At 43.2% G+C, this 23,030-nt stretch overlaps 1 protein-coding gene across 4 annotated transcripts in view; it reads left to right on the forward strand.

The window, feature by feature from the left end:
* The window catches only part of LOC311249883 (NACHT, LRR and PYD domains-containing protein 3-like), a 140,720-nt gene that overhangs the window by 65,069 nt on the left and 52,621 nt on the right, over positions 1–23,030 (forward strand). For 2 of the 4 annotated variants that reach the window (XM_084341246.1, XM_084341247.1), the window contains 4 exons: positions 10,018–10,194; positions 12,517–12,690; positions 15,012–15,188; positions 17,517–17,690. In XM_084341246.1, the coding sequence (XP_084197372.1) occupies positions 10,018–10,194; positions 12,517–12,690; positions 15,012–15,188; positions 17,517–17,690 (702 nt within the window). Of the gene's footprint in view, positions 1–3,990; positions 5,861–7,520; positions 7,695–10,017; positions 10,195–12,516; positions 12,691–13,148; positions 13,692–15,011; positions 15,189–15,646; positions 16,347–17,516; positions 17,691–23,030 lie in introns of those variants that run through there. The other 2 variants (XM_084341248.1, XM_084341250.1) reach the window with 2 other exon arrangements.

Here is a 23,030-nt window from a genome sequence, read left to right on the forward strand (position 1 = left end):
GGACTGAGCAGTGGTGAGGCCGTGAAGGATAGTAGCGGTGCGTCCTCCAAAAAGAGGGAAGGGCAGGCTGCATTTGAAGGAGCCTTTGAATTTGGACAGCCTTCGTGCAGCGTTGTGACGTAATTGGCCTTCAAATGCACCCTTCGTGGTCTGCACTGCAGCCCCTGAATTTGGACACAGCCATAATCATCCGCTACTCCGTGGTTGCAGGGATGCTGCCATTTTGGGGTTCAGTATCTTGCTCAAGGATACTTTGACATGTAGCTCAGTTCTGCCCAGGGGAGCTGGGATTCGAGACAGCAGGATGATGGATAAGCTGTCATCGCTGCTGGTGAAGGAGTCCCACCCCCTACAGGTCACTATCACAGCACTGGTCAGCTCCTTCAGCGACAGACTGATAAACCCTAAATGTGTGAAGGAGCGGTATCGCAGGTCCTTCCTTCCTGCTGCTGTTAGACTATGCCACCAGCACTGCTCCCAGTAGACCTCACATGTGCACTGTGCCATATCCCATGTACATTTTGTTTTGCACTAACTGGACAATTTTTAAATACCCATATTTATTATTATTTGTACCACACTGTTTATAATTACACTGTTCATATTGTAAATATTATGTATATACGAGTAATTCTATTTCTTATCTTCTTATTATATTGATTTCTTTTCTTTACTTTTTTTTAAAATTGTAATTACTGTCTGCTGTGGAAAAGAAATTTCCCCATTGTGGGACAATTAAAGGAATTCTGATTCTGATTATTTAGAACTTGCTTGAAATCTGGATGAGTACAGAAACCATTATTGGTTGGATTGTGTCAGCTAAGAGAACGCATAGTCGTAAACCATTCGGGCAGGATTCGAGGATTAGAACAACAAAGAAGAGGCCCAGAGTACTTTTACTCTGGAGAGTGTACTTGTTAATTCTATCAGAAGAGACACAGAACATCAGAGTCGTTACCTAATTTGCAATTGCAGGGACAATTATCAATTATAACACATCTTTGTCACAAAACAGTTTTCTGTTCCACTTGATGTCAGAGAGTGGATTTCTCCATGCTGACCTTGATTAACCTGGGAGAAAGGAGTGTATCTGTCTTGAGGGGGGAAGAGGACAAATGGTGTTGCAAAGTTGTAAATTAAAGAAAGATGGTCTCCTGGGAATCATCTATGCAACGGTTTTATTGTAAAGACAAATGCCACGCCAAGTATCTGCCCAGACACCAATTAAGCCTCACTTATATCGTGTGTCTTCCTTAATCCAGCTCGCTTCCTCGGCGTGGATTAAAGGTGGTTGCAGCGTCCTGCGTTGGCTGTTAAAACAGCGTAGTCGACGTGGGCATTAAGAAAACGAGCAGAGCAGGGGCCTCATGTACTAAGACTTGCGTGGATTTCCTACTGAAACATGGCGTACGCTAGAATCCAGAAACTGTCGTACGCACAAAAGAAATCAGATGTATCAAAGTGTGCGTACGCATCGATCCAAGCACTTTTCCTTTGTACATCCCAATCAACGTGGAATTGAGCGCACATGTAGAAGTGCTAAACTCCTCCCTGTCCACGCCCTCATTTAAATATGCAAATTAATTTAAACAGGGCCTGCACCGGGGATTCCCCTCTCTGCACCATCAGATTTACACCGTGAGTAAAGGGAAGAAGCGCAACTTCACCGAGTCTGAGCTCGAAACGCTATTAAATAAAGTCGAGACGCGAAGATCTGTATTATTTGGTAGCCTCTCGCCAGGGATAAACACCAAAAAAACGTTGTGGGGTCGGAGCAGCGCACACTCACTGAAATTAAAAATAAAAAATGGTCGGAGGTGGAGGTGAAGCGTAGGATTTCTGCCTAATAACATGTGAAATAGATTCAGTTTCCTTTTTTCATGCACCACTTGATTGAATCACTATTACTTTTTTCAAAAGAAATAATATATATAAGTGCCACCGTTAGTGGGAAATAAACAGAAGGACAAAACAACTTCATTACAAGGATTGACGAGACTGATCACATTTATATTAATGACTGCAGAAGTGCGCCGTGGCTACTGCAGTGTGACATTTCCAACTTTACGCACGCGTTTAATGACACAAATACTGAACACAACAAGACAATAAAGGGCTTGTTAGATAGCTCTGCCGCTCTATTTTCACCAGGGAAAAACAAATGCACATATTTGTATGCACAAATGCCCCAAATGAGCATTGTGCTGGTTTACATACGGGGCGCAATTAAACAGATTTACTCACCGAGAAGCCACCCATCGCGCACCGTGCCAGCCTCCAGCCTGTTACCAACCATGCTATTGGTAAGAATGAACGAGTCATGCGTTGAACCAGGCCACCTTGCCACGATGTTGGTGAGCTGAATTTGCGCATCACATATTATTTGAACATTAATTGAATAAAAATGTTTCCTGTTGACGAAAACAAATTCACCCTGTGATGGCGCTTTTATAGCAACATGTGTGACTCATGAGCCAGTTGTCGTCATTTGCCAACAGATCTTCCCGTTCTCTAAACACCCTCTCACGTCTGATATTACCATTTGCGATGTCTTCTAACAAGGCCAAGGCTGCCATTGTTCATGCCATTTTTCATCACTTTGCGCATGCTTTTATGATTTATGATTTATGATCCATATGATTGCAAACACGTGTGTGTTAATTGTTCGTGTCTCTGATGTGCACATTACTCTGAGGACAAATTTTTTCACATAATTAACAGTTTCCCAGCATCACCTCAAAGTGTCGCCAAAGGAACAATAGCTGTAGAAACGTGCGTACGCCAGCCATGAAGCTGGCGTGGGGCACCGCACATTTCCACGGTCATTTCACTTTTGATACATCTGAACGTTGCCGTGGAAAATGACGTACGCCACGTTTTTGTGCGTACGCAACATTGATACATGAGGCCCCAGGCGTTTTGAGGAGAAATCCTCCTTCTGCAGGCAAGGAAAGAAACTGGTTGCACAGCGTCTTTTCTGGATCCGGAGCGTGTTTGGTAAACACGGGGCAGTTTTGGCTTGTCCAGCGAGATGAGAGACTGTGGCCTACGAGGGTAGGGTCCCTTTGTGTAACCGTTGTGTAGAGGGAAGCTGATGCTTCCAGCAACACGTTACACCTGGGACTGGCGATGAAATGGGTGCAGCTGTACTTATCTCCTCCAGTCGCGCCCACGGACAATGGGAGATGAGAGCTTTCAAACCTGGGGGGACTGTGACAAGCAGGCGCTGCCTGCTGGACATTAGGGTCAGTGCACTTTCCTTTGTTTACCAGGCTTTGTTAGTGCAAGGAGGCCGCATTTAAGCGCTAGGCTACACGCAGGCCGTTCTGATGTCACAACCATGTGGTCGTTCGCAACATGACTTTTTGTGTTTTTTGCTGGGCAGTGTATTTATTTAAAGACTTAGTCAGATACAAACACCAAAATCACAAGAAGCAAGCAAGTACATCCGCTTCATCAAATCAACTGAATGCCTTCTAGTAAGTTTTCAGGCTGAAGAAGTGCACAGTTCCTGCTGGGGGGGGCAGGATGGGGCAACCAAGAGAAGAGAAGCCAGAACAACCCACAACGGGCCGTAGGATCTTGGTTCTGCCCTCGAAGCCAAACCAACATTAGAACTAAACCTAACAGAAACAAATCCCCCCAAAAACTGGACTACTGCACCAATAAAACGAGACGATTGTAACGTGTAAAAACAACCACAGGAGCAGCAGACAAGCTGACAGAAAGCTCAACAAGTCCTGGAGCCATTAGAGCCAATGCCTCCATCTCAGTGGCTGAGTACCATTTCTAAAGGCTATCAAGTTTGTTTGAAAGATAAGAAATGGGATGCTCTCCCGTTACAGCCCTCCTGTAGAAGGCCAGTGCACATACAGCAGCACCTTTACTGCTTTATATATTCTTATTTTGGTCCTTTTAAATGAAAGTGAAAATAATGTGCAGATTGTCGTTGTGTTTTGTTTTGTCTCACACTTTTCTCCCTTTTTTTAGTGGATGTTGGTCTGCAGGAGGTGTTAGATGAACATAAGATCAGTCTGAGGAGGAAATGTGAACGTGTGACTGAAGGAACTGAAACAGGAAGTGATGAAACAGGAAGTGGAACCCTCCTCAACAGGATCTACACTGAGCTCTACATCACAGAGGGACAGAGTGAAGAGGTTAATACCCAACATGAGGTGAGACAGCTAGAGACAGCTTCCAAGATGGAGACCCTCCATGACACTCCAATCAAGTGCTGCGACATCTTTAAAGCCTCACCTGACCAACAGAGACGCATCAGAGTGGTTCTGACCAACGGCGTCGCTGGAGTTGGAAAAACCTTCTCGGTGCAGAAGTTCACTCTGGACTGGGCAGAGGGCTCCGAAAACCAAGATGTCAGTCTGCTGGTTCTGCTCTCGTTCAGGGAGCTGAACCTGGTCAGAGATGAGCAGTACAGTCTTCTCAGGCTGCTCCATGTTTTCCATCCAACATTACAGAAGGTGACAGCAGAGAAGCTCGCTGTCTGTAAACTTCTGTTCATCTTTGACGGCCTGGATGAAAGCAGACTTTCACTGGATTTCAAGAACCACGAGGTCGTGTCTGATGTCACACAGAAGTCATCAGTCAGCGTGCTGCTGACAAACCTCATCGAGGGGAAGCTGCTTCCCTCGGCTCTCATCTGGATAACTTCCCGACCTGCAGCAGCCAATCAGATCCCTCCTTCACGTGTTGACAGGGTAACAGAAGTACGAGGCTTCACTGACGCCCAGAAGGAGGAGTACTTCAGGAGGAGGTTCAGTGATGAAGATCTGTCCAGCAGAATCATCTCACACATCAAGACCTCCAGGAGCCTCCACATCATGTGTCTGATCCCAGTCTTCTGCTGGATCACTGCTACAGTTCTGGAGCACATGTTGCCTACAGACCAGAGAGGAGAGCTGCCCAAGACCCTGACTGACATGTACTCACACTTCCTGCTGGTTCAGACAAAGAGGAAGAAGCAGAAGTACGATGAGGGACGTGAGACGAGTCCACAGAAGCTGACGGAGGCTGACAGGGAAGTTCTTCTGAAGCTGGGGAGGCTGGCGTTTGAACATCTGGAGACAGGAAACATCATGTTCTACCAAGAAGACCTGGAGCGGTGTGGTCTTCATGTCACAGAGGCCTCGGTGTACTCAGGAGTTTGTACAGAGATCTTCAGAAGAGAGAATGTGATCTTCCAGAAAACAGTCTACTGCTTTGTTCATCTGAGCGTTCAGGAGTTTCTGGCTGCAGTCTACATGTTCCAGTGTCACACCAACAGGAACACAGAGGTCCTGGAGGCTTTCCTAAAAGACTTCAGACTCAGGGACTTAAAACCAAAGTCTGTTTTTGAGAAGATCTCTAAGTTTTTTTCTGGCCATGAGACCTGTTACCCGTCCCTGGATGAATTCCTGAGGAGTGCCATGGAGAAATCCCTTGAAAGTAAAAATGGCCACCTGGACCTGTTTGTTCGCTTCCTTCATGGCCTCTCTCTGGAGTCCAACCAGAGACTCTTAGGAGGTCTGCTGGGTCAGAGAGGCAACAGTCCAGAAATCACCCAGAGAGCCATCAACAACCTGAAGGAGATGAACAGAGATGAAGTCTCTCCTGACAGAAGCATCAACATCTTCCACTGTCTGATGGAGATGAACGACCACTCAGTTCATCAGGAGGTCCAAGAGTTCCTGAAGTCAGAGAACAGATCAGAGAAGGAACTCTCTGTGATCCACTGCTCAGCTCTGGCCTACATGCTGCAGATGTCAGAGGAGGTTCTGGATGAGTTGGACCTGAAGAAGTACAATGCAACAGTACATGGACGACGGAGACTGATTCCAGCTGTGAGGAACTGCAGGAAGGCTGTGTGAGTCCAGATAAGATTATCATTGTGTGTTTATTACATTATAAAACAATGTTGAGCTGACGTCATCAGTATTAAAGATCCACACGTTTCACACATGCACAGTCTAAAAGTTCAGCTCTATAAAAGTCAAACAAGTAAAACTTGCTTTCTGAAATATTAGTACTGTTTGTGTTTTGCACTTTAAATATCTAAAAGAAAAAAAGTATCTTCTCTCATCTTCTAACTCTCTTCAAGTGATGGAAGATGGAAACATGTTGTTACAGTCATTTTATCACAACAGTCTTATTGTTACAGTGGAGAGAGTTTCTGCACTTTGTTTCTATAATGTGTCTGTTTATTGTTCTTATTATATACAGACACACAGACATGTAATATCTGTGATCTGCTGGATCTGTGAGGGTTGAGGTTTTCAGTCGGACCCAAACTGCAGAGACTTGAGATAGAGATGAATTCAAAGGTGATTTATTGAGGTGAACAAGTCGGTGCTGGGAGCGAGGAGGACAGGCAGGATGGAGCGATGGAGAGAGTCCAGGCAGATGGGTGAAGCTGCGAGCTGAGCTGAGAGACGCTGAGGATCTGCACACGTGGAGAGGGAAAAACACAGGAACGAGATGGCGTCTAGCCACAGAAAAAACACTGGAGCACAAAACACGTAGTCAACAAAACACTAGATGACACTGAGATAATGTACTGAGGTTTAGCAAGAGCACAGGTATAATCACCCAACGTGAGGGAACAATCTGCCACAGGAGTGGTGAAGAGACCAGGGTATTATAGCCGGAAGGATGAAGGACTGATCCGTCCATTCTCACAGTGTTTAACATGTCTATTATTATCGCTTGATTTGAGAGGATGTCAATCGAGGACATGTTCCCTCTTGAAAAGCAAAAAAATCTCCCTCTCCATTCTCATTGAATAAAAGGAGCAACTTTACATTGTTTACTTGCTTATAATCAGTTTCTTTTCTCACGTGTTTCTATATCATAAATGAGTTTGACTCATCAACACTGAGGACGCTCTCTCTGTCTCTCTCTCTGGTAGTATTTGAATGGACTGGTCTGTAAACTGGTAAACTCCAGAGCTATCACACATTCAGCTCCTGGGACAACATCAGGGTTCATCCTGCCAGTGAAGGAGAACTCAGCAGGTCCAGTTCAGTGGAGAGATTTTATCATCACCAGACTACAAGAAGAAATGATGTCGTTAAACAGCTGAACTCCACTTGAGTAAAACTATTCACTATGAAGTTATAATAAAACAATCTGTGATGAAAAGCAGAGTGATATTAAAAGATGCATAGACTACATACAAGCACATGACTGAGGTCAATACATACAAGTGCTGTTACAACCTCCAGTGATTGTAGCACTCAGTGACATCATGTTCAAATAAAGTTTAACAGACACAGATCACATCAGCTTGTTTGGGAGACACTTTGGTCTAAAGCTGCCATTGAGGGATCATTAGTTTGCTCAAGGACACTTTGACATGTGGACAGGAGGAGCTCAGGTTTCAAACCACAAACCTTGTGATCAATGACTGACCAGCTCAGGCTGAACAACTGACCAGCTGAGCTGCAGCCAAATGTGTTCATGTCTGTTTTTTAGATAAAGTGTCAGATTTTATTTGACCTTCAGTTTTATTTTCTCTGTCATCACAGACTTTCTGGTTGTGGACTCTCAGAGACTGACTGTGAAGTCGTGGCCTCAGCTCTGAAGTCCAACCCCTCCCATCTGAGAGAGCTGGACCTGAGTAGAAACAGTCTGAGTGATTCAGGAGTGAAGCTTCTGTGTGAAGGACTGAAGAGTCCAAACTGTAGACTGGAGATCTTGAGGTCAGTTCATGTATTTTGCTCTTGTGCAGTGTTTATCTACCTGATTTAAATCCACAACAGAACTTTTAAATATCCTTTACTCTTCTTGTTTTCTGTGTTTGTCTGAACACAACTCACAACAGCTCTTTTTTTAGTCTGTCAGCAGAATTCAGTCTGGACTCTAATTGGATTCATGTGGTTCTGGATACTGTAGTGTTGGGACAGGTGTTAAAGAGGGTGCAGAGTTCAGCAGCATGTTGATAACATGTGTTGACATGAATGTGGTGACATTTAGATGATGTCTGTAGAAGGCTGACATTACAACATGATGATCCACAACAACACAAGAACAAAGTCACTCAGTCATTTTAGGATACAGCTGATTGATGAGGACACAGTGATGTTGAACTGCACATTAAACAACTGAACATTGATGGAATATAAACAGATCTTTATTACATCATTTATTCTTTATTCAGATTGAGGAGCTGCAGTTTGTCAGAGATCAGCTGTGCTTCTGTGGCCTCAGCTCTGAAGTCCAACCCCTCCCATCTGAGAGGGATCAGAGATTTATGAAGCTACATGATGCTTATACTGACTGAATAGTTTAAACTGGAGATGATTTGATCTTCTGACTCCACTTTTCCTAAATTAAAATGAATAAAAACACAGTAGATGTCTTTTGTTTACTCTTCCCCAGAATTCATCCTGACATATTTGCATCTTTGGAAACTTTGTGATGTTGAGTTGAATCTAAAACCAGTTTTTGTTAGTTTTTATTTGTTTGGCTTCACAACATGAGTTTGTATAGATGGAGCCACTGGTGCAGCTGCAGAGTTTAAGAGGTGAAGTCACCACGTCTTTACTGAAGTAGCAGCACGTTGTCATTAAAGGTCCCATATTATACTGTTTTTCATCACTTCCACACAGCTGTCAGAGGTCCAACAGCACTGTATTAGAAATGTATTGCCCCCAAACCCATCAGTGGTCCTGAATATCAGCTGTCTGAAAGTGGCTCTACTGAGCTCTGCTGAGAGCAGCTGGTTCTGATTCTGCAGCTGTTATGCTAATGAGCTCCGTCCTAACACGCGCCCCTCTCAGGGAGAGGATGCGTTCAGGCTAGCGGTAGCATGTGCTAATGTTTACGGTGGATGTGTCGCTATGGCTCGCCGAGATGCTGTCGTTCAACCGCACGTTTGTTTGTTACCAGTTTCCATCCTGTTCGTCACAATCCTAAGCAAATGTTTATTATAGCAGCAAAGAGACATGCGCAGTAGTAACCACAGTTATGCATTAGGCCCACTAACTCTCAAGTCCGATGCCACTCTGCCACTCTCATAAACGGAGGACTAACCTGTACACAAACAGGAAAGCTGGTGGCAAAAGGAAATAAAGAGGCAAACACTAAACCTTGAGTCAACGATCTTTTTGTTTTGTGTACCGCAACACAGGGTTCACGTCATAACGTCTGTGTTTCGACCATTAAAACCTCCATATAGACCAGTTCTGTTTGTTTATTATGTGAAGCCCCCAAACAAGATCGAATATTTCTGATTATGATTAATAAATAAAAATTGTCTACATTTGTCATATGAAGTTGGCTACTGTGTGTGTGTGTGTGTGACCTGATAGTTTAGCTGTTAGCAGGACTCCCCGACACAACCACCCGGCTCCCATCCCCCACTGACCTGCAACAGGTAACAGCTGAAAGCAGCTAGCGAAAGCTGTGTTTGTCTCCAACAGTCTCCAAACTCTTGGACACTGTCCGCATAGTCTCTGTCTCCAGTCTGCACATGTTTCCAGACTTTTCACTGTGACAACCGAGCTCCCTCGTGATATTATCGACATTAAACTGGCTTCAAACATCGTTGCATAGCGGACCGAGGCGGAGCTCACTAGTTAGCCAGCTTTGTACTGACCCTCGTTACTGAAGCAGTCCGATGTGAAGCGGTTAGCACACACAAACAGACTCACATCGACGACCGGCAGAAATTTGACTCGCTCATCTGGAAACTGCAGGCAAGACACCGTCAGACATCTGTATCTCACTCAAAAAAGCACGGATGGTCTTTTTTCAAAGTTTGTACGCGTGTGGCAGCAGCATAGACCCAAAATAACACCCCAAATCCCAGAAAAAGTGAGTTTGTCATAATATGGCACCTTTAATATTAATGAGAGCTCTTTGTCACCTTTTGTATTTTAGAGGTTTTAACCTGCGTCCTGTTGGGTTCAGATGTTTGGAGTTTCCATTTTCTCATTTTCTTTTTGAACAGATTATTAATCACTGAATGATTTCAAGCAGGAACATTGTCTTCTCAACTTACATCATTTATTCTTTATTCAGATTGTGGCGCTGCAGTTTGTCAGAGATCAGCTGTGCTTCTCTGGCCTCAGCTCTGAAGTCCAACCCCTCCCATCTGAGAGAGCTGAACCTGAGTAACAACAACAAGCTGCACGATTCAGGAGTGAAGCTTCTGTGTGAAGGACTGAAGAGTCCAAACTGTCGACTGGAGATCTTGAGGTCAGTTCATGTATTTTGCTCTTGTGCAGTGTTTATCTACCTGATTTAAATCCACAACAGAACTTTTAAATATCCTTTACTCTTCTTGTTTTCTGTGTTTGTCTGAACACAACTCACAACAGCTCTTTTTTTAGTCTGTCAGCAGAATTCAGTCTGGACTCTAATTGGATTCATGTGGTTCTGGATACTGTAGTGTTGGGACAGGTGTTAAAGAGGGTGCAGAGTTCAGCAGCATGTTGATAACATGTGTTGACATGAATGTGGTGACATTTAGATGATGTCTGTAGAAGGCTGACATTACAACATGATGATCCACAACAACACAAGAACAAAGTCACTCAGTCATTTTAGGATACAGCTGATTGATGAGGACACAGTGATGTTGAACTGCACATTAAACAACTGACCATTGATGGAATATAAACAGATCTTTATTACATCATTTATTCTTTATTCAGATTGAGGAGCTGCAGTTTGTCAGAGATCAGCTGTGCTTCTGTGGCCTCAGCTCTGAAGTCCAACCCCTCCCATCTGAGAGGGATCAGAGATTTATGAAGCTACATGATGCTTATACTGACTGAATAGTTTAAACTGGAGATGATTTGATCTTCTGACTCCACTTTTCCTAAATTAAAATGAATAAAAACACAGTAGATGTCTTTTGTTTACTCTTCCCCAGAATTCATCCTGACATATTTGCATCTTTGGAAACTTTGTGATGTTGAATTGAATCTAAAATCAGTTTTGTGAGTTTTTATTTGTTTGGCTTCACAACATGAGTTTGTATAGATGGAGCCACTGGTGGAGCTGCAGAGTTTAAGAGGTGAAGTCACCACGTCTTTACTGAAGTAGCAGCACGTTGTCATTAAAGGTCCCATATTATACTGTTTTTCATCACTTCCACACAGCTGTCAGAGGTCCAACAGCACTGTATTAGAAATGTATTGCCCCCAAACCCATCAGTGGTCCTGAATATCAGCTGTCTGAAAGTGGCTCTACTGAGCTCTGCTGAGAGCAGCTGGTTCTGGTTCTGCAGCTGTTATGCTAATGAGCTCCGTCCTAACACGCGCCCCTCTCAGGGAGAGGATGCGTTCAGGCTAGCGGTAGCATGTGCTAATGTTTACGGTGGATGTGTCGCTATGGCTCGCCGAGATGCTGTCGTTCAACCGCACGTTTGTTTGTTACCAGTTTCCATCCTGTTCGTCACAATCCTAAGCAAATGTTTATTGTAGCAGCAAAGAGACATGCGCAGTAGTAACCACAGTTATGCATTAGGCCCACTAACTCTCAAGTCCGATGCCACTCTGCCACTCTCATAAACGGAGGACTAACCTGTACACAAACAGGAAAGCTGGTGGCAAAAGGAAATAAAGAGGCAAACACTAAACCTTGAGTCAACGATCTTTTTGTTTTGTGTACCGCAACATAGGGTTCACGTCATAACGTCTGTGTTTCGACCATTAAAACCTCCATATAGACCAGTTCTGTTTGTTTATTATGTGAAGCCCCCAAACAAGATCGAATATTTCTGATTGTGATTAATAAATAAAAGTTGTCTACATTTGTCATATGAAGTTGGCTACTGTGTGTGTGTGTGTGTGACCTGATAGTTTAGCTGTTAGCAGGACTCCCCGACACAACCACCCGGCTCCCATCCCCCACTGACCTGCAACAGGTAACAGCTGAAAGCAGCTAGCGAAAGCTGTGTTTGTCTCCAACAGTCTCCAAACTCTTGGACACTGTCCGCATAGTCTCTGTCTCCAGTCTGCACATGTTTCCAGCCTTTTCACTGTGACAACCGAGCTCCCTCGTGATATTATCGACATTAAACTGGCTTCAAACATCGTTGCATAGCGGACCGAGGCGGAGCTCACTAGTTAGCCAGCTTTGTACTGACCCTCGTTACTGAAGCAGTCCGATGTGAAGCGGTTAGCACACACAAACAGACTCACATCGACGACCGGCAGAAATTTGACTCGCTCATCTGGAAACTGCAGGCAAGACACCGTCAGACATCTGTATCTCACTCAAAAAAGCACGGATGGTCTTTTTTCAAAGTTTGTACGCGTGTGGCAGCAGCATAGACCCAAAATAACACCCCAAATCCCAGAAAAAGTGAGTTTGTCATAATATGGCACCTTTAATATTAATGAGAGCTCTTTGTCACCTTTTGTATTTTAGAGGTTTGAACCTGCGTCCTGTTGGGTTCAGATGTTTGGAGTTTCCATTTTCTCATTTTCTTTTTGAACAGATTATTAATCACTGAATGATTTCAAGCAGGAACATTGTCTTCTGAACTTACATCATTTATTCTTTATTCAGATTGAGGAGCTGCAGTTTGTCAGAGATCAGCTGTGCTTCTCTGGCCTCAGCTCTGAAGTCCAACCCCTCCCATCTGAGAGAGCTGGAGCTGAGGAACAACAAGCTGCAGGATTCAGGAGTGAAGCTTCTGTGTGAAGGACTGAAGAGTCCAAACTGTAGACTGGAGATCTTGAGGTCAGTTCATGTATTTTGCTCTTGTGCAGTGTTTATCTACCTGATTTAAATCCACAACAGAACTTTTAAATATCCTTTACTCTTCTTGTTTTCTGTGTTTGTCTGAACACAACTCACAACAGCTCTTTTTTTAGTCTGTCAGCAGAATTCAGTCTGGACTCTAATTGGATTCATGTGGTTCTGGATACTGTAGTGTTGGGACAGGTGTTAAAGAGGGTGCAGAGTTCAGCAGCATGTTGACAACATGTGTTGACATGAATGTGGTGACATTTAGATGATGTCTGTAGAAGGCTGACATTACAACATGATGATCCACAACAACACAAGAACAAAGTCACTCAGTCATTTTAGGATACAGCTGATTGATGAGGACACAGTGATGTTGAACTGCACATTAAACAACTGAACATTGATGGAATATAAACAGATCTTTATTACATCATTTATTCTTTATTCAGATTGAGGAGCTGCAGTTTGTCAGAGATCAGCTGTGCTTCTGTGGCCTCAGCTCTGAAGTCCAACCCCTCCCATCTGAGAGGGATCAGAGATTTATGAAGCTACATGATGCTTATACTGACTGAATAGTTTAAACTGGAGATGATTTGATCTTCTGACTCCACTTTTCCTAAATTAAAATGAATAAAAACACAGTAGATGTCTTTTGTTTACTCTTCCCCAGAATTCATCCTGACATATTTGCATCTTTGGAAACTTTGTGATGTTGAGTTGAATCTAAAACCAGTTTTTGTGAGTTTTTATTTGTTTGGCTTCACAACATGAGTTTGTATAGATGGAGCCACTGGTGGAGCTGCAGAGTTTAAGAGGTGAAGTCACCACGTCTTTACTGAAGTAGCAGCACGTCGTCATTAAAGGTCCCATATTATACTGTTTTTCATCACTTCCACACAGCTGTCAGAGGTCCAACAGCACTGTATTAGAAATGTATTGCCCCCAAACCCATCAGTGGTCCTGAATATCAGCTGTCTGAAAGTGGCTCTACTGAGCTCTGCTGGGAGCAGCTGGTTCTGATTCTGCAGCTGTTATGCTAATGAGCTCCGTCCTAACACGCGCCCCTCTCAGGGAGAGGATGCGTTCAGGCTAGCGGTAGCATGTGCTAATGTTTACGGTGGATGTGTCGCTATGGCTCGCCGAGATGCTGTCGTTCAACCGCACGTTTGTTTGTTACCAGTTTCCATCCTGTTCGTCACAATCCTAAGCAAATGTTTATTATAGCAGCAAAGAGACATGCGCAGTAGTAACCACAGTTATGCATTAGGCCCACTAACTCTCAAGTCCGATGCCACTCTGCCACTCTCATGAACGGAGGACTAACCTGTACACAAACAGGAAAGCTGGTGGCAAAAGGAAATAAAGAGGCAAACACTAAACCTTGAGTCAACGATCTTTTTGTTTTGTACCGCAACACAGGGTTCACGTCATAACGTCTGTGTTTCGACCATTAAAACCTCCATATAGACCAGTTCTGTTTGTTTATTATGTGAAGCCCCCAAACAAGATCGAATATTTCTGATTGTGATTAATAAATGAAAATTGTCTACATTTGTCATATGAAGTTGGCTACTGTGTGTGTGTGTGTGTGACTTGATAGTTTAGCTGTTAGCAGGACTCCCCGACACAACCACCCGGCTCCCATCCCCCACTGACCTGCAACAGGTAACAGCTGAAAGCAGCTAGCGAAAGCTGTGTTTGTCTCCAACAGTCTCCAAACTCTTGGACACTGTCCGCATAGTCTCTGTCTCCAGTCTGCACATGTTTCCAGACTTTTCACTGTGACAACCGAGCTCCCTCGTGATATTATCGACATTAAACTGGCTTCAAACATCGTTGCATAGCGGACCGAGGCGGAGCTCACTAGTTAGCCAGCTTTGTACTGACCCTCGTTACTGAAGCAGTCCGATGTGAAGCGGTTAGCACACACAAACAGACTCACATCGACGACCGGCAGAAATTTGACTCGCTCATCTGGAAACTGCAGGCAAGACACCGTCAGACATCTGTATCTCACTCAAAAAAGCACGGATGGTCTTTTTTCAAAGTTTGTACGCGTGTGGCAGCAGCATAGACCCAAAATAACACCCCAAATCCCAGAAAAAGTGAGTTTGTCATAATATGGCACCTTTAATATTAATGAGAGCTCTTTGTCACCTTTTGTATTTTAGAGGTTTTAACCTGCGTCCTGTTGGGTTCAGATGTTTGGAGTTTCCATTTTCTCATTTTCTTTTTGAACAGATTATTAATCACTGAATGATTTCAAGCAGGAACATTGTCTTCTGAACTTACATCATTTATTCTTTATTCAGATTGAGGAGCTGCAGTTTGTCAGAGATCAGCTGTGCTTCTCTGGCCTCAGCTCTGAAGTCCAACCCCTCCCATCTGAGAGAGCTGGACCTGAGTGACAACAAGAAGCTGCAGGATTCAGGAGTGAAGCTTCTGTGTGAAGGACTGAAGAGTCCAAACTGTAGACTGGAGATCTTGAGGTCAGTTCATGTATTTTGCTCTTGTGCAGTGTTTATCTACCTGATTTAAATCCACAACAGAACTTTTAAATATCCTTTACTCTTCTTGTTTTCTGTGTTTGTCTGAACACAACTCACAACAGCTCTTTTTTTAGTCTGTCAGCAGAATTCAGTCTGGACTCTAATTGGATTCATGTGGTTCTGGATACTGTAGTGTTGGGACAGGTGTTAAAGAGGGTGCAGAGTTCAGCAGCATGTTGACAACATGTGTTGACATGAATGTGGTGACATTTAGATGATGTCTGTAGAAGGCTGACATTACAACATGATGATCCACAACAACACAAGAACAAAGTCACTCAGTCATTTTAGGATACAGCTGATTGATGAGGACACAGTGATGTTGAACTGCACATTAAACAACTGAACATTGATGGAATATAAACAGATCTTTATTACATCATTTATTCTTTATTCAGATTGAGGAGCTGCAGTTTGTCAGAGATCAGCTGTGCTTCTGTGGCCTCAGCTCTGAAGTCCAACCCCTCCCATCTGAGAGGGATCAGAGATTTATGAAGCTACATGATGCTTATACTGACTGAATAGTTTAAACTGGAGATGATTTGATCTTCTGACTCCACTTTTCCTAAAAAATATAAAATAAATGAAAAACACAGTAGATGTCTTTTGTTTACTCTTCCCCAGAATTCATCCTGACATATTTGCATCTTTGGAAACTTTGTGATGTTGAGTTGAATCTAAAACCAGTTTTTGTGAGTTTTTATTTGTTTGGCTTCACAACATGAGTTTGTATAGATGGAGCCACTGGTGGAGCTGCAGAGTTTAAGAGGTGAAGTCACCACGTCTTTACTGAAGTAGCAGCACGTTGTCATTAAAGGTCCCATATTATACTGTTTTTCATCACTTCCACACAGCTGTCAGAGGTCCAACAGCACTGTATTAGAAATGTATTGCCCCCAAACCCATCAGTGGTCCTGAATATCAGCTGTCTGAAAGTGGCTCTACTGAGCTCTGCTGAGAGCAGCTGGTTCTGATTCTGCAGCTGTTATGCTAATGAGCTCCGTCCTAACACGCGCCCCTCTCAGGGAGAGGATGCGTTCAGGCTAGCGGTAGCATGTGCTAATGTTTACGGTGGATGTGTCGCTATGGCTCGCCGAGATGCTGTCGTCCAACCGCACGTTTGTTTGTTACCAGTTTCCATCCTGTTCGTCACAATCCTAAGCAAATGTTTATTATAGCAGCAAAGAGACATGCGCAGTAGTAACCACAGTTATGCATTAGGCCCACTAACTCTCAAGTCCGATGCCACTCTGCCACTCTCATAAACGGAGGACTAACCTGTACACAAACAGGAAAGCTGGTGGCAAAAGGAAATAAAGAGGCAAACACTAAACCTTGAGTCAACGATCTTTTTGTTTTGTGTACCGCAACACAGGGTTCACGTCATAACGTCTGTGTTTCGACCATTAAAACCTCCATATAGACCAGTTCTGTTTGTTTATTATGTGAAGCCCCCAAACAAGATCGAATATTTCTGATTGTGATTAATAAATGAAAATTGTCTACATTTGTCATATGAAGTTGGCTACTGTGTGTGTGTGTGTGTGACCTGATAGTTTAGCTGTTAGCAGGACTCCCCGACACAACCACCCGGCTCCCATCCCCCACTGACCTGCAACAGGTAACAGCTGAAAGCAGCTAGCGAAAGCTGTGTTTGTCTCCAACAGTCTCCAAACTCTTGGACACTGTCCGCATAGTCTCTGTCTCCAGTCTGCACATGTTTCCAGACTTTTCACTGTGACAACCGAGCTCCCTCGTGATATTATCGACATTAAACTCGCTTCAAACATCGTTGCATAGCGGACCGAGGCGGAGCTCACTAGTTAGCCAGCTTTGTACTGACCCTCGTTACTGAAGCAGTCCGATGTGAAGCGGTTAGCACACACAAACAGACTCACATCGACGACCGGCAGAAATTTGACTCGCTCATCTGGAAACTGCAGGCAAGACACCGTCAGACATCTGTATCTCACTCAAAAAAGCACGGATGGTCTTTTTTCAAAGTTTGTACGCGTGTGGCAGCAGCATAGACCCAAAATAACACCCCAAATCCCAGAAAAAGTGAGTTTGTCATAATATGGGACCTTTAATATTAATGAGAGCTCTTTGTCACCTTTTGTATTTTAGAGGTTTTAACCTGCGTCCTGTTGGGTTCAGATGTTTGGAGTTTCCATTTTCTCATTTTCTTTTTGAACAGGTTATTAATCACTGAATGATTTCAAGCAGGAACATTGTCTTCTGAACTTACATCATTTATTCTTTATTCAGATTGAGGAGCTGCAGTTTGTCAGAGATCAGCTGTGCTTCTCTGGCCTCAGCTCTGAAGTCCAACCCCTCCCATCTGAGAGAGCTGGACCTGAGTTTCAACAGTCTGAAGGATTCAGGAGTGAAGCTTCTGTGTGAAGGACTGAAGAGTCCAAACTGTAGACTGGAGATCTTGAGGTCAGTTCATGTATTTTGCTCTTGTGCAGTGTTTATCTACCTGATTTAAATCCACAACAGAACTTTTAAATATCCTTTACTCTTCTTGTTTTCTGTGTTTGTCTGAACACAACTCACAACAGCTCTTTTTTTAGTCTGTCAGCAGAATTCAGTCTGGACTCTAATTGGATTCATGTGGTTCTGGATACTGTAGTGTTGGGACAGGTGTTAAAGAGGGTGCAGAGTTCAGCAGCATGTTGACAACATGTGTTGACATGAATGTGGTGACATTTAGATGATGTCTGTAGAAGGCTGACATTACAACATGATGATCCACAACAACACAAGAACAAAGTCACTCAGTCATTTTAGGATACAGCTGATTGATGAGGACACAGTGATGTTGAACTGCACATTAAACAACTGAACATTGATGGAATATAAACAGATCTTTATTACATCATTTATTCTTTATTCAGATTGAGGAGCTGCAGTTTGTCAGAGATCAGCTGTGCTTCTGTGGCCTCAGCTCTGAAGTCCAACCCCTCCCATCTGAGAGGGATCAGAGATTTATGAAGCTACATGATGCTTATACTGACTGAATAGTTTAAACTGGAGATGATTTGATCTTCTGACTCCACTTTTCCTGAAAAAAATTAAAATGAATGAAAAACACAGTAGATGTCTTTTGTTTACTCTTCCCCAGAATTCATCCTGACATATTTGCATCTTTGGAAACTTTGTGATGTTGAGTTGAATGTGAAGTTTTTATTACACTGATCCACACTGACTATCTCAATGATGAAGTCTATTTTCTCTACAGTGGTTTAATCCACTGACTGTGGCAGAGCAGTGTTGAGCTGCACATTTAAAACCTTCATATAAAGAGAAAAATCTACACTGGATAATTCACTGTGATCCTCTTCAACTCTTGATTGTCATCTTATCTTCCACATCATGTTTTTTAAGAAAGTGATAATAAAATACATAAACACAATTAATAAATAAGTTATCTCTGTTTCAACGAACAGACAACAACAAATATTCAGTATTTTCTTTTTCCACCAGTTTTATAAAACTATATGATGCTCACACTAGTTCAAACTGAAGATACTCTGATTGAATCTAAAATCCGTTTTTGTGAGTTTTTATTTGTTTGGCTTCACAACATGAGTTTGTATAGATGGAGCCACTGGTGGAGCTGCAGAGTTTAAGAGGTGAAGTCACCACGTCTTTACTGAAGTAGCAGCACGTTGTCATTAATATTAATGAGAGCTCTTTGTCACCTTTTGTATTTTAGAGGTTTTAACCTGCGTCCTGTTGGGTTCAGATGTTTGGAGTTTCCATTTTCTCATTTTCTTTTTGAACAGATTATTAATCACTGAATGATTTCAAGCAGGAACATTGTCTTCTGAACTTACATCATTTATTCTTTATTCAGATTGAGTCTCTGCAGTTTGTCAGAGATCAGCTGTGCTTCTCTGGCCTCAGCGCTGAAGTCCAACCCCTCCCATCTGAGAGAGCTGGACCTGGACTACAACAACCTGAAGGATTCAGACGTGAAGCTGCTGTGTGATCTGAAGGAGAGTCCAGACTGCAGACTGGAGACTCTGAGGTCAGTAGAGGGTTGGAGTCAGTTCATGCTGGTTTCAGCAGTATTGTACTAAACACAGTATCAAAGTAAAGATCCAGTATTTCCTGCTTTCCTCAGTGAAGCTGTGAGAGGAGAACGGTGACAGGCTTCATGATTGGACAGAGAGAGAGCAGTCAGCCAATCAGATCAGAAGCTTGTTGTGATGGTGTGTTTGAGTTGATGTGAAGACGACTGTTGTTGTTGTGTTCATGTCTACAGGAAATAAAGCTGGATCACAGCTGACAGCATCACAGGATGTATAGAGACAGTGTCCTCATTCATCAAACTGTCAGAGCATCAAATCTGATCTCAAAGTGTTTGTTCTCTCATTTCAACGCTGAACAACTGATGAGTTCATCTTTGTCACAGCTCTCAGATCAGTCTGACTGAAGCCTGCAAATCACTGGCTCTTATTTCAGAGAACCATCATTACATTTAGTAACCATGTGGTCTGTATACGGACCAGAACCTCTGCTGAAGTCCAGAAACCACAGCTGATGTTGAACATAATAAATAGAGATGCTGGTTTCTAACAGCTTTGAACCCAAACAGCCGTCCATCATTAAAGAGAGCAGTGAATATCTGTGTTCCTGCAGTCATGATGCGTTCAGGGACTGTCAGCAGTTTATTTCCACTGTGTCCTTCAGTGAAACCTGCAGAGTAAACACACTTGATGTCCAAAGTGTCTGCAGGTCTGTGAGCTTCACTCCAACACGTTAACATGAGAGCTGACAGGAAGCTGGCTACGCTACACAGCCGCTCCACTTGTGGTCTGAACAGGACTGAAGTCCTGCTGGTCTTTATATCACTGACTGACAGCTGATGGAGGGAGTCTCTGCAAACACTCATTTATCACTTTACTGTCTCTCTGCTTCTCTCATCAGATGGAGTTAATGATGATCTCTGTCAGAGTGATGAGGAAGGTGGAGGTGTTGAGAGGATCAGCTGTGTCCTGATGATCCAGAGAGGGTGAAGCAGCACCATCAGCTGGTGGGTGGAGAGGCTCTGACTGGGCCGTGTTACTGGGAGGTGGAGTGGAGAGGAGAGCTTCATCCAGCAGTGACTGACGGACCAATCGCAACAAGTGGAGATGACTGTCAGTGCTGCAGTGTGAACTGCTCTGAGATCAGCTCCACTGTCACACACAATGTCCAGTCCAGCATCGTCCCTGTGTTCCTGTGGATGTGACAGAGTATCATCAGTGTATCTGGACTGCTCTGCTGCTGCTCTGTCCTTCTACACAGTCTCTGCAGACACACTGACCCTCCTCCACTCCTTCTGCTCCACACTCAGACACCTCCTCCACCTGGAACCTGGACGTGAGTCTGCATCACGTCCTGTCTTTCTGTTCCTCATTCAGTCAGTCTGTGTTTATACACTTACTGGTTGTTGAATGATGGAGAACGCCTGTTCATTTTCACATTATGCTGTAAAATGGAGGTTGATGTCAGAATGCAGAAGTCTGCAGTATCATATTCATCAGTGCGAGATTATTTCTGCACACGTTCTTTATTCTGTATGTTTAGATTTTTATTTCATATGAATCTCTTTATATTATTATGAAATTTAAAGTCAAATGTTTATTCTTCTGTAATGAGCAAAAAATGTATTAAACAATATTTTGATGGCTCCACTTGTGTTGATCAATGTAATCAATTAAGAAACAGCTCAGCAGTTCTGGTATTTAATGGATCACAGAGGTTCAGAGGGGGCTGCTAACAACTAACAGACCTCTGATATTTGACAAGGAGCCCCAACTAGATTCTGCTTTTTCATATGGAGTCACGAGCCAAAGAGGTTGGAAACGACCGGTTGAGTTTTTAACAATCCAGTGTTTTTTTATAAGATCGGCAGCTGTTGTGGAAAATCTACCTCCAGCTGCTGGCTGAATGGAAAGAGTACAATAATCCTGGATGAAAAACATTGGAGCAGAGATCATGTTGTGCAGGTAAAATAACTTGTAGGCTAACAGCCGTCAGCTAAAGGTCCTGCAGTAAAACCTCAAATACTTCCAGCGTAGTGCAGTAAATGTATGAGGCAGAGTGACATTTAAATATTCAGAAGAAGTACAAGTGCCTCAAAACTGCACTTAAGTACAGTCCTCGAGTACTCAGTTACTTTCCAGCCCTGACTACTTCTGCTACTTGCTCCTTGTAGCAATCATTGTGTAACTACTGTAAATAGCAGGACTACTATTACTACTGCAGCTACGAGCACCATCAGTGGATATTAAGGGGGGACAGGGGAGTCCAGTCCACCCTTCCTGGGAAAATCATGAGCTGTTTCCCTAAATATACCTGGCCCATGTAAACAAGTGAATTCTCCACAATATCCCAGACTCCCTTACAAAATCGTGTGATTTTAGGAGTTGTTGCATCATGAGGAGAAACTGAACAGACTTCATGAAACAGCAATGGCAAATTTTAACTCGTTGGTCCCTTCCTGTAAATTCAGCATTAAGTGTGCTACATTAAGATTTTTCCTTCCTCGTGAAAAGTGTCTGTTTGTGTGTAAAAGCTGTGTGGTTTCATGTTTAAAGTGCATCCTGTCTGCTTCTGTGTCTGAGGTGCGTCTTGCCTCCCGTCAGCTGTTTGAACTCACCGTTTCTACTGATTTCAACTTTTACACCAAATTTATTAATGTATTGACGGCAAACGTGTCAAATTACACAAATCCAGTGAACATGAACTAGTAGGCTGCTTCTTTGGGGGACAAATAATGTGTAGAAAGTCACCAGACTCCCTTACAAAACGCTCAGTTTGAAGACTGACTATAAACTTCATGAAACACTGTCTACAACACACACTTATCTATTTGGGCTCACTGGTTCATTCGACAAACGTTTTACATGAATATATTTCTTTATTTGTGTAAAAACTGTTGTATGTTTGTTCCAGTGATGCAGGTGTATACTCTCTCTCTCTCTCTCTCTCTCTCGCTCACTAAACACACCTGCTGTGCTGTGATCCTTTGTGGCTCCGCCCTCATGTTTGTTAGGGTTAGGGGTACTTTTAGACCCCCACAAAGCTCAGACTAGAACCTGGACCCTGGTCAAATCTGTCCATGCTTTTCGGCGGCATGGTAGTCTAGTCTATATTACTTTCTCAGTACATCTCATGAGGATAATACTTGTAGATACAGGTCGTAGCCTCTCCATCCAAATAGGTCCACGAACTGTTCGAGGCTCGCTCGCTTTCAAGGGCACAGGTGGCTCGATTCTGCTGCGCCCCCCGGTGGCTTGGTGGTGAAATGCAGTCATTGTCACTGACATTCACGACAATATGGCGCTCAGTTCATTTGGACGACATGTTTCTTTCAGACTGTTTACATCATTAACATAAATAGTATTGATCACATTGAAAATGCATTATTACAGACTAAGAATAAGGTTGTTGGTAATGTATCTGGGACCTCCACAGATTGTGTTTATGGAGCTCAGCCTCCATCGGCTCCCACGTGACTCAACCCCTGACTTTACAGAGTATTAATGATTAATTAAACATTATCTCAGTGATATAATCCAGACTTCATTCGTCTTCATTGTCTGTCCTTGTCAACGTGGGACTAAATTCTCCTTATTATAAAATGTCCATAATGAACCTCATCTACAAGCAGCAGAATTGCTTTATTGCTCAAGTTAAGTTTTCTTTGTCTCTCTTCACTTCGTCCAACATTTAGACATCACTAACATATTATTAACTTCACGGTACTTGCTTATTAAAATAAGA

Source organism: Pagrus pagrus, assembly GCF_965226575.1.
Source record: "Pagrus pagrus genome assembly, chromosome: 20".
NCBI classification, from domain to species: Eukaryota; Metazoa; Chordata; class Actinopteri; order Spariformes; family Sparidae; genus Pagrus; species Pagrus pagrus.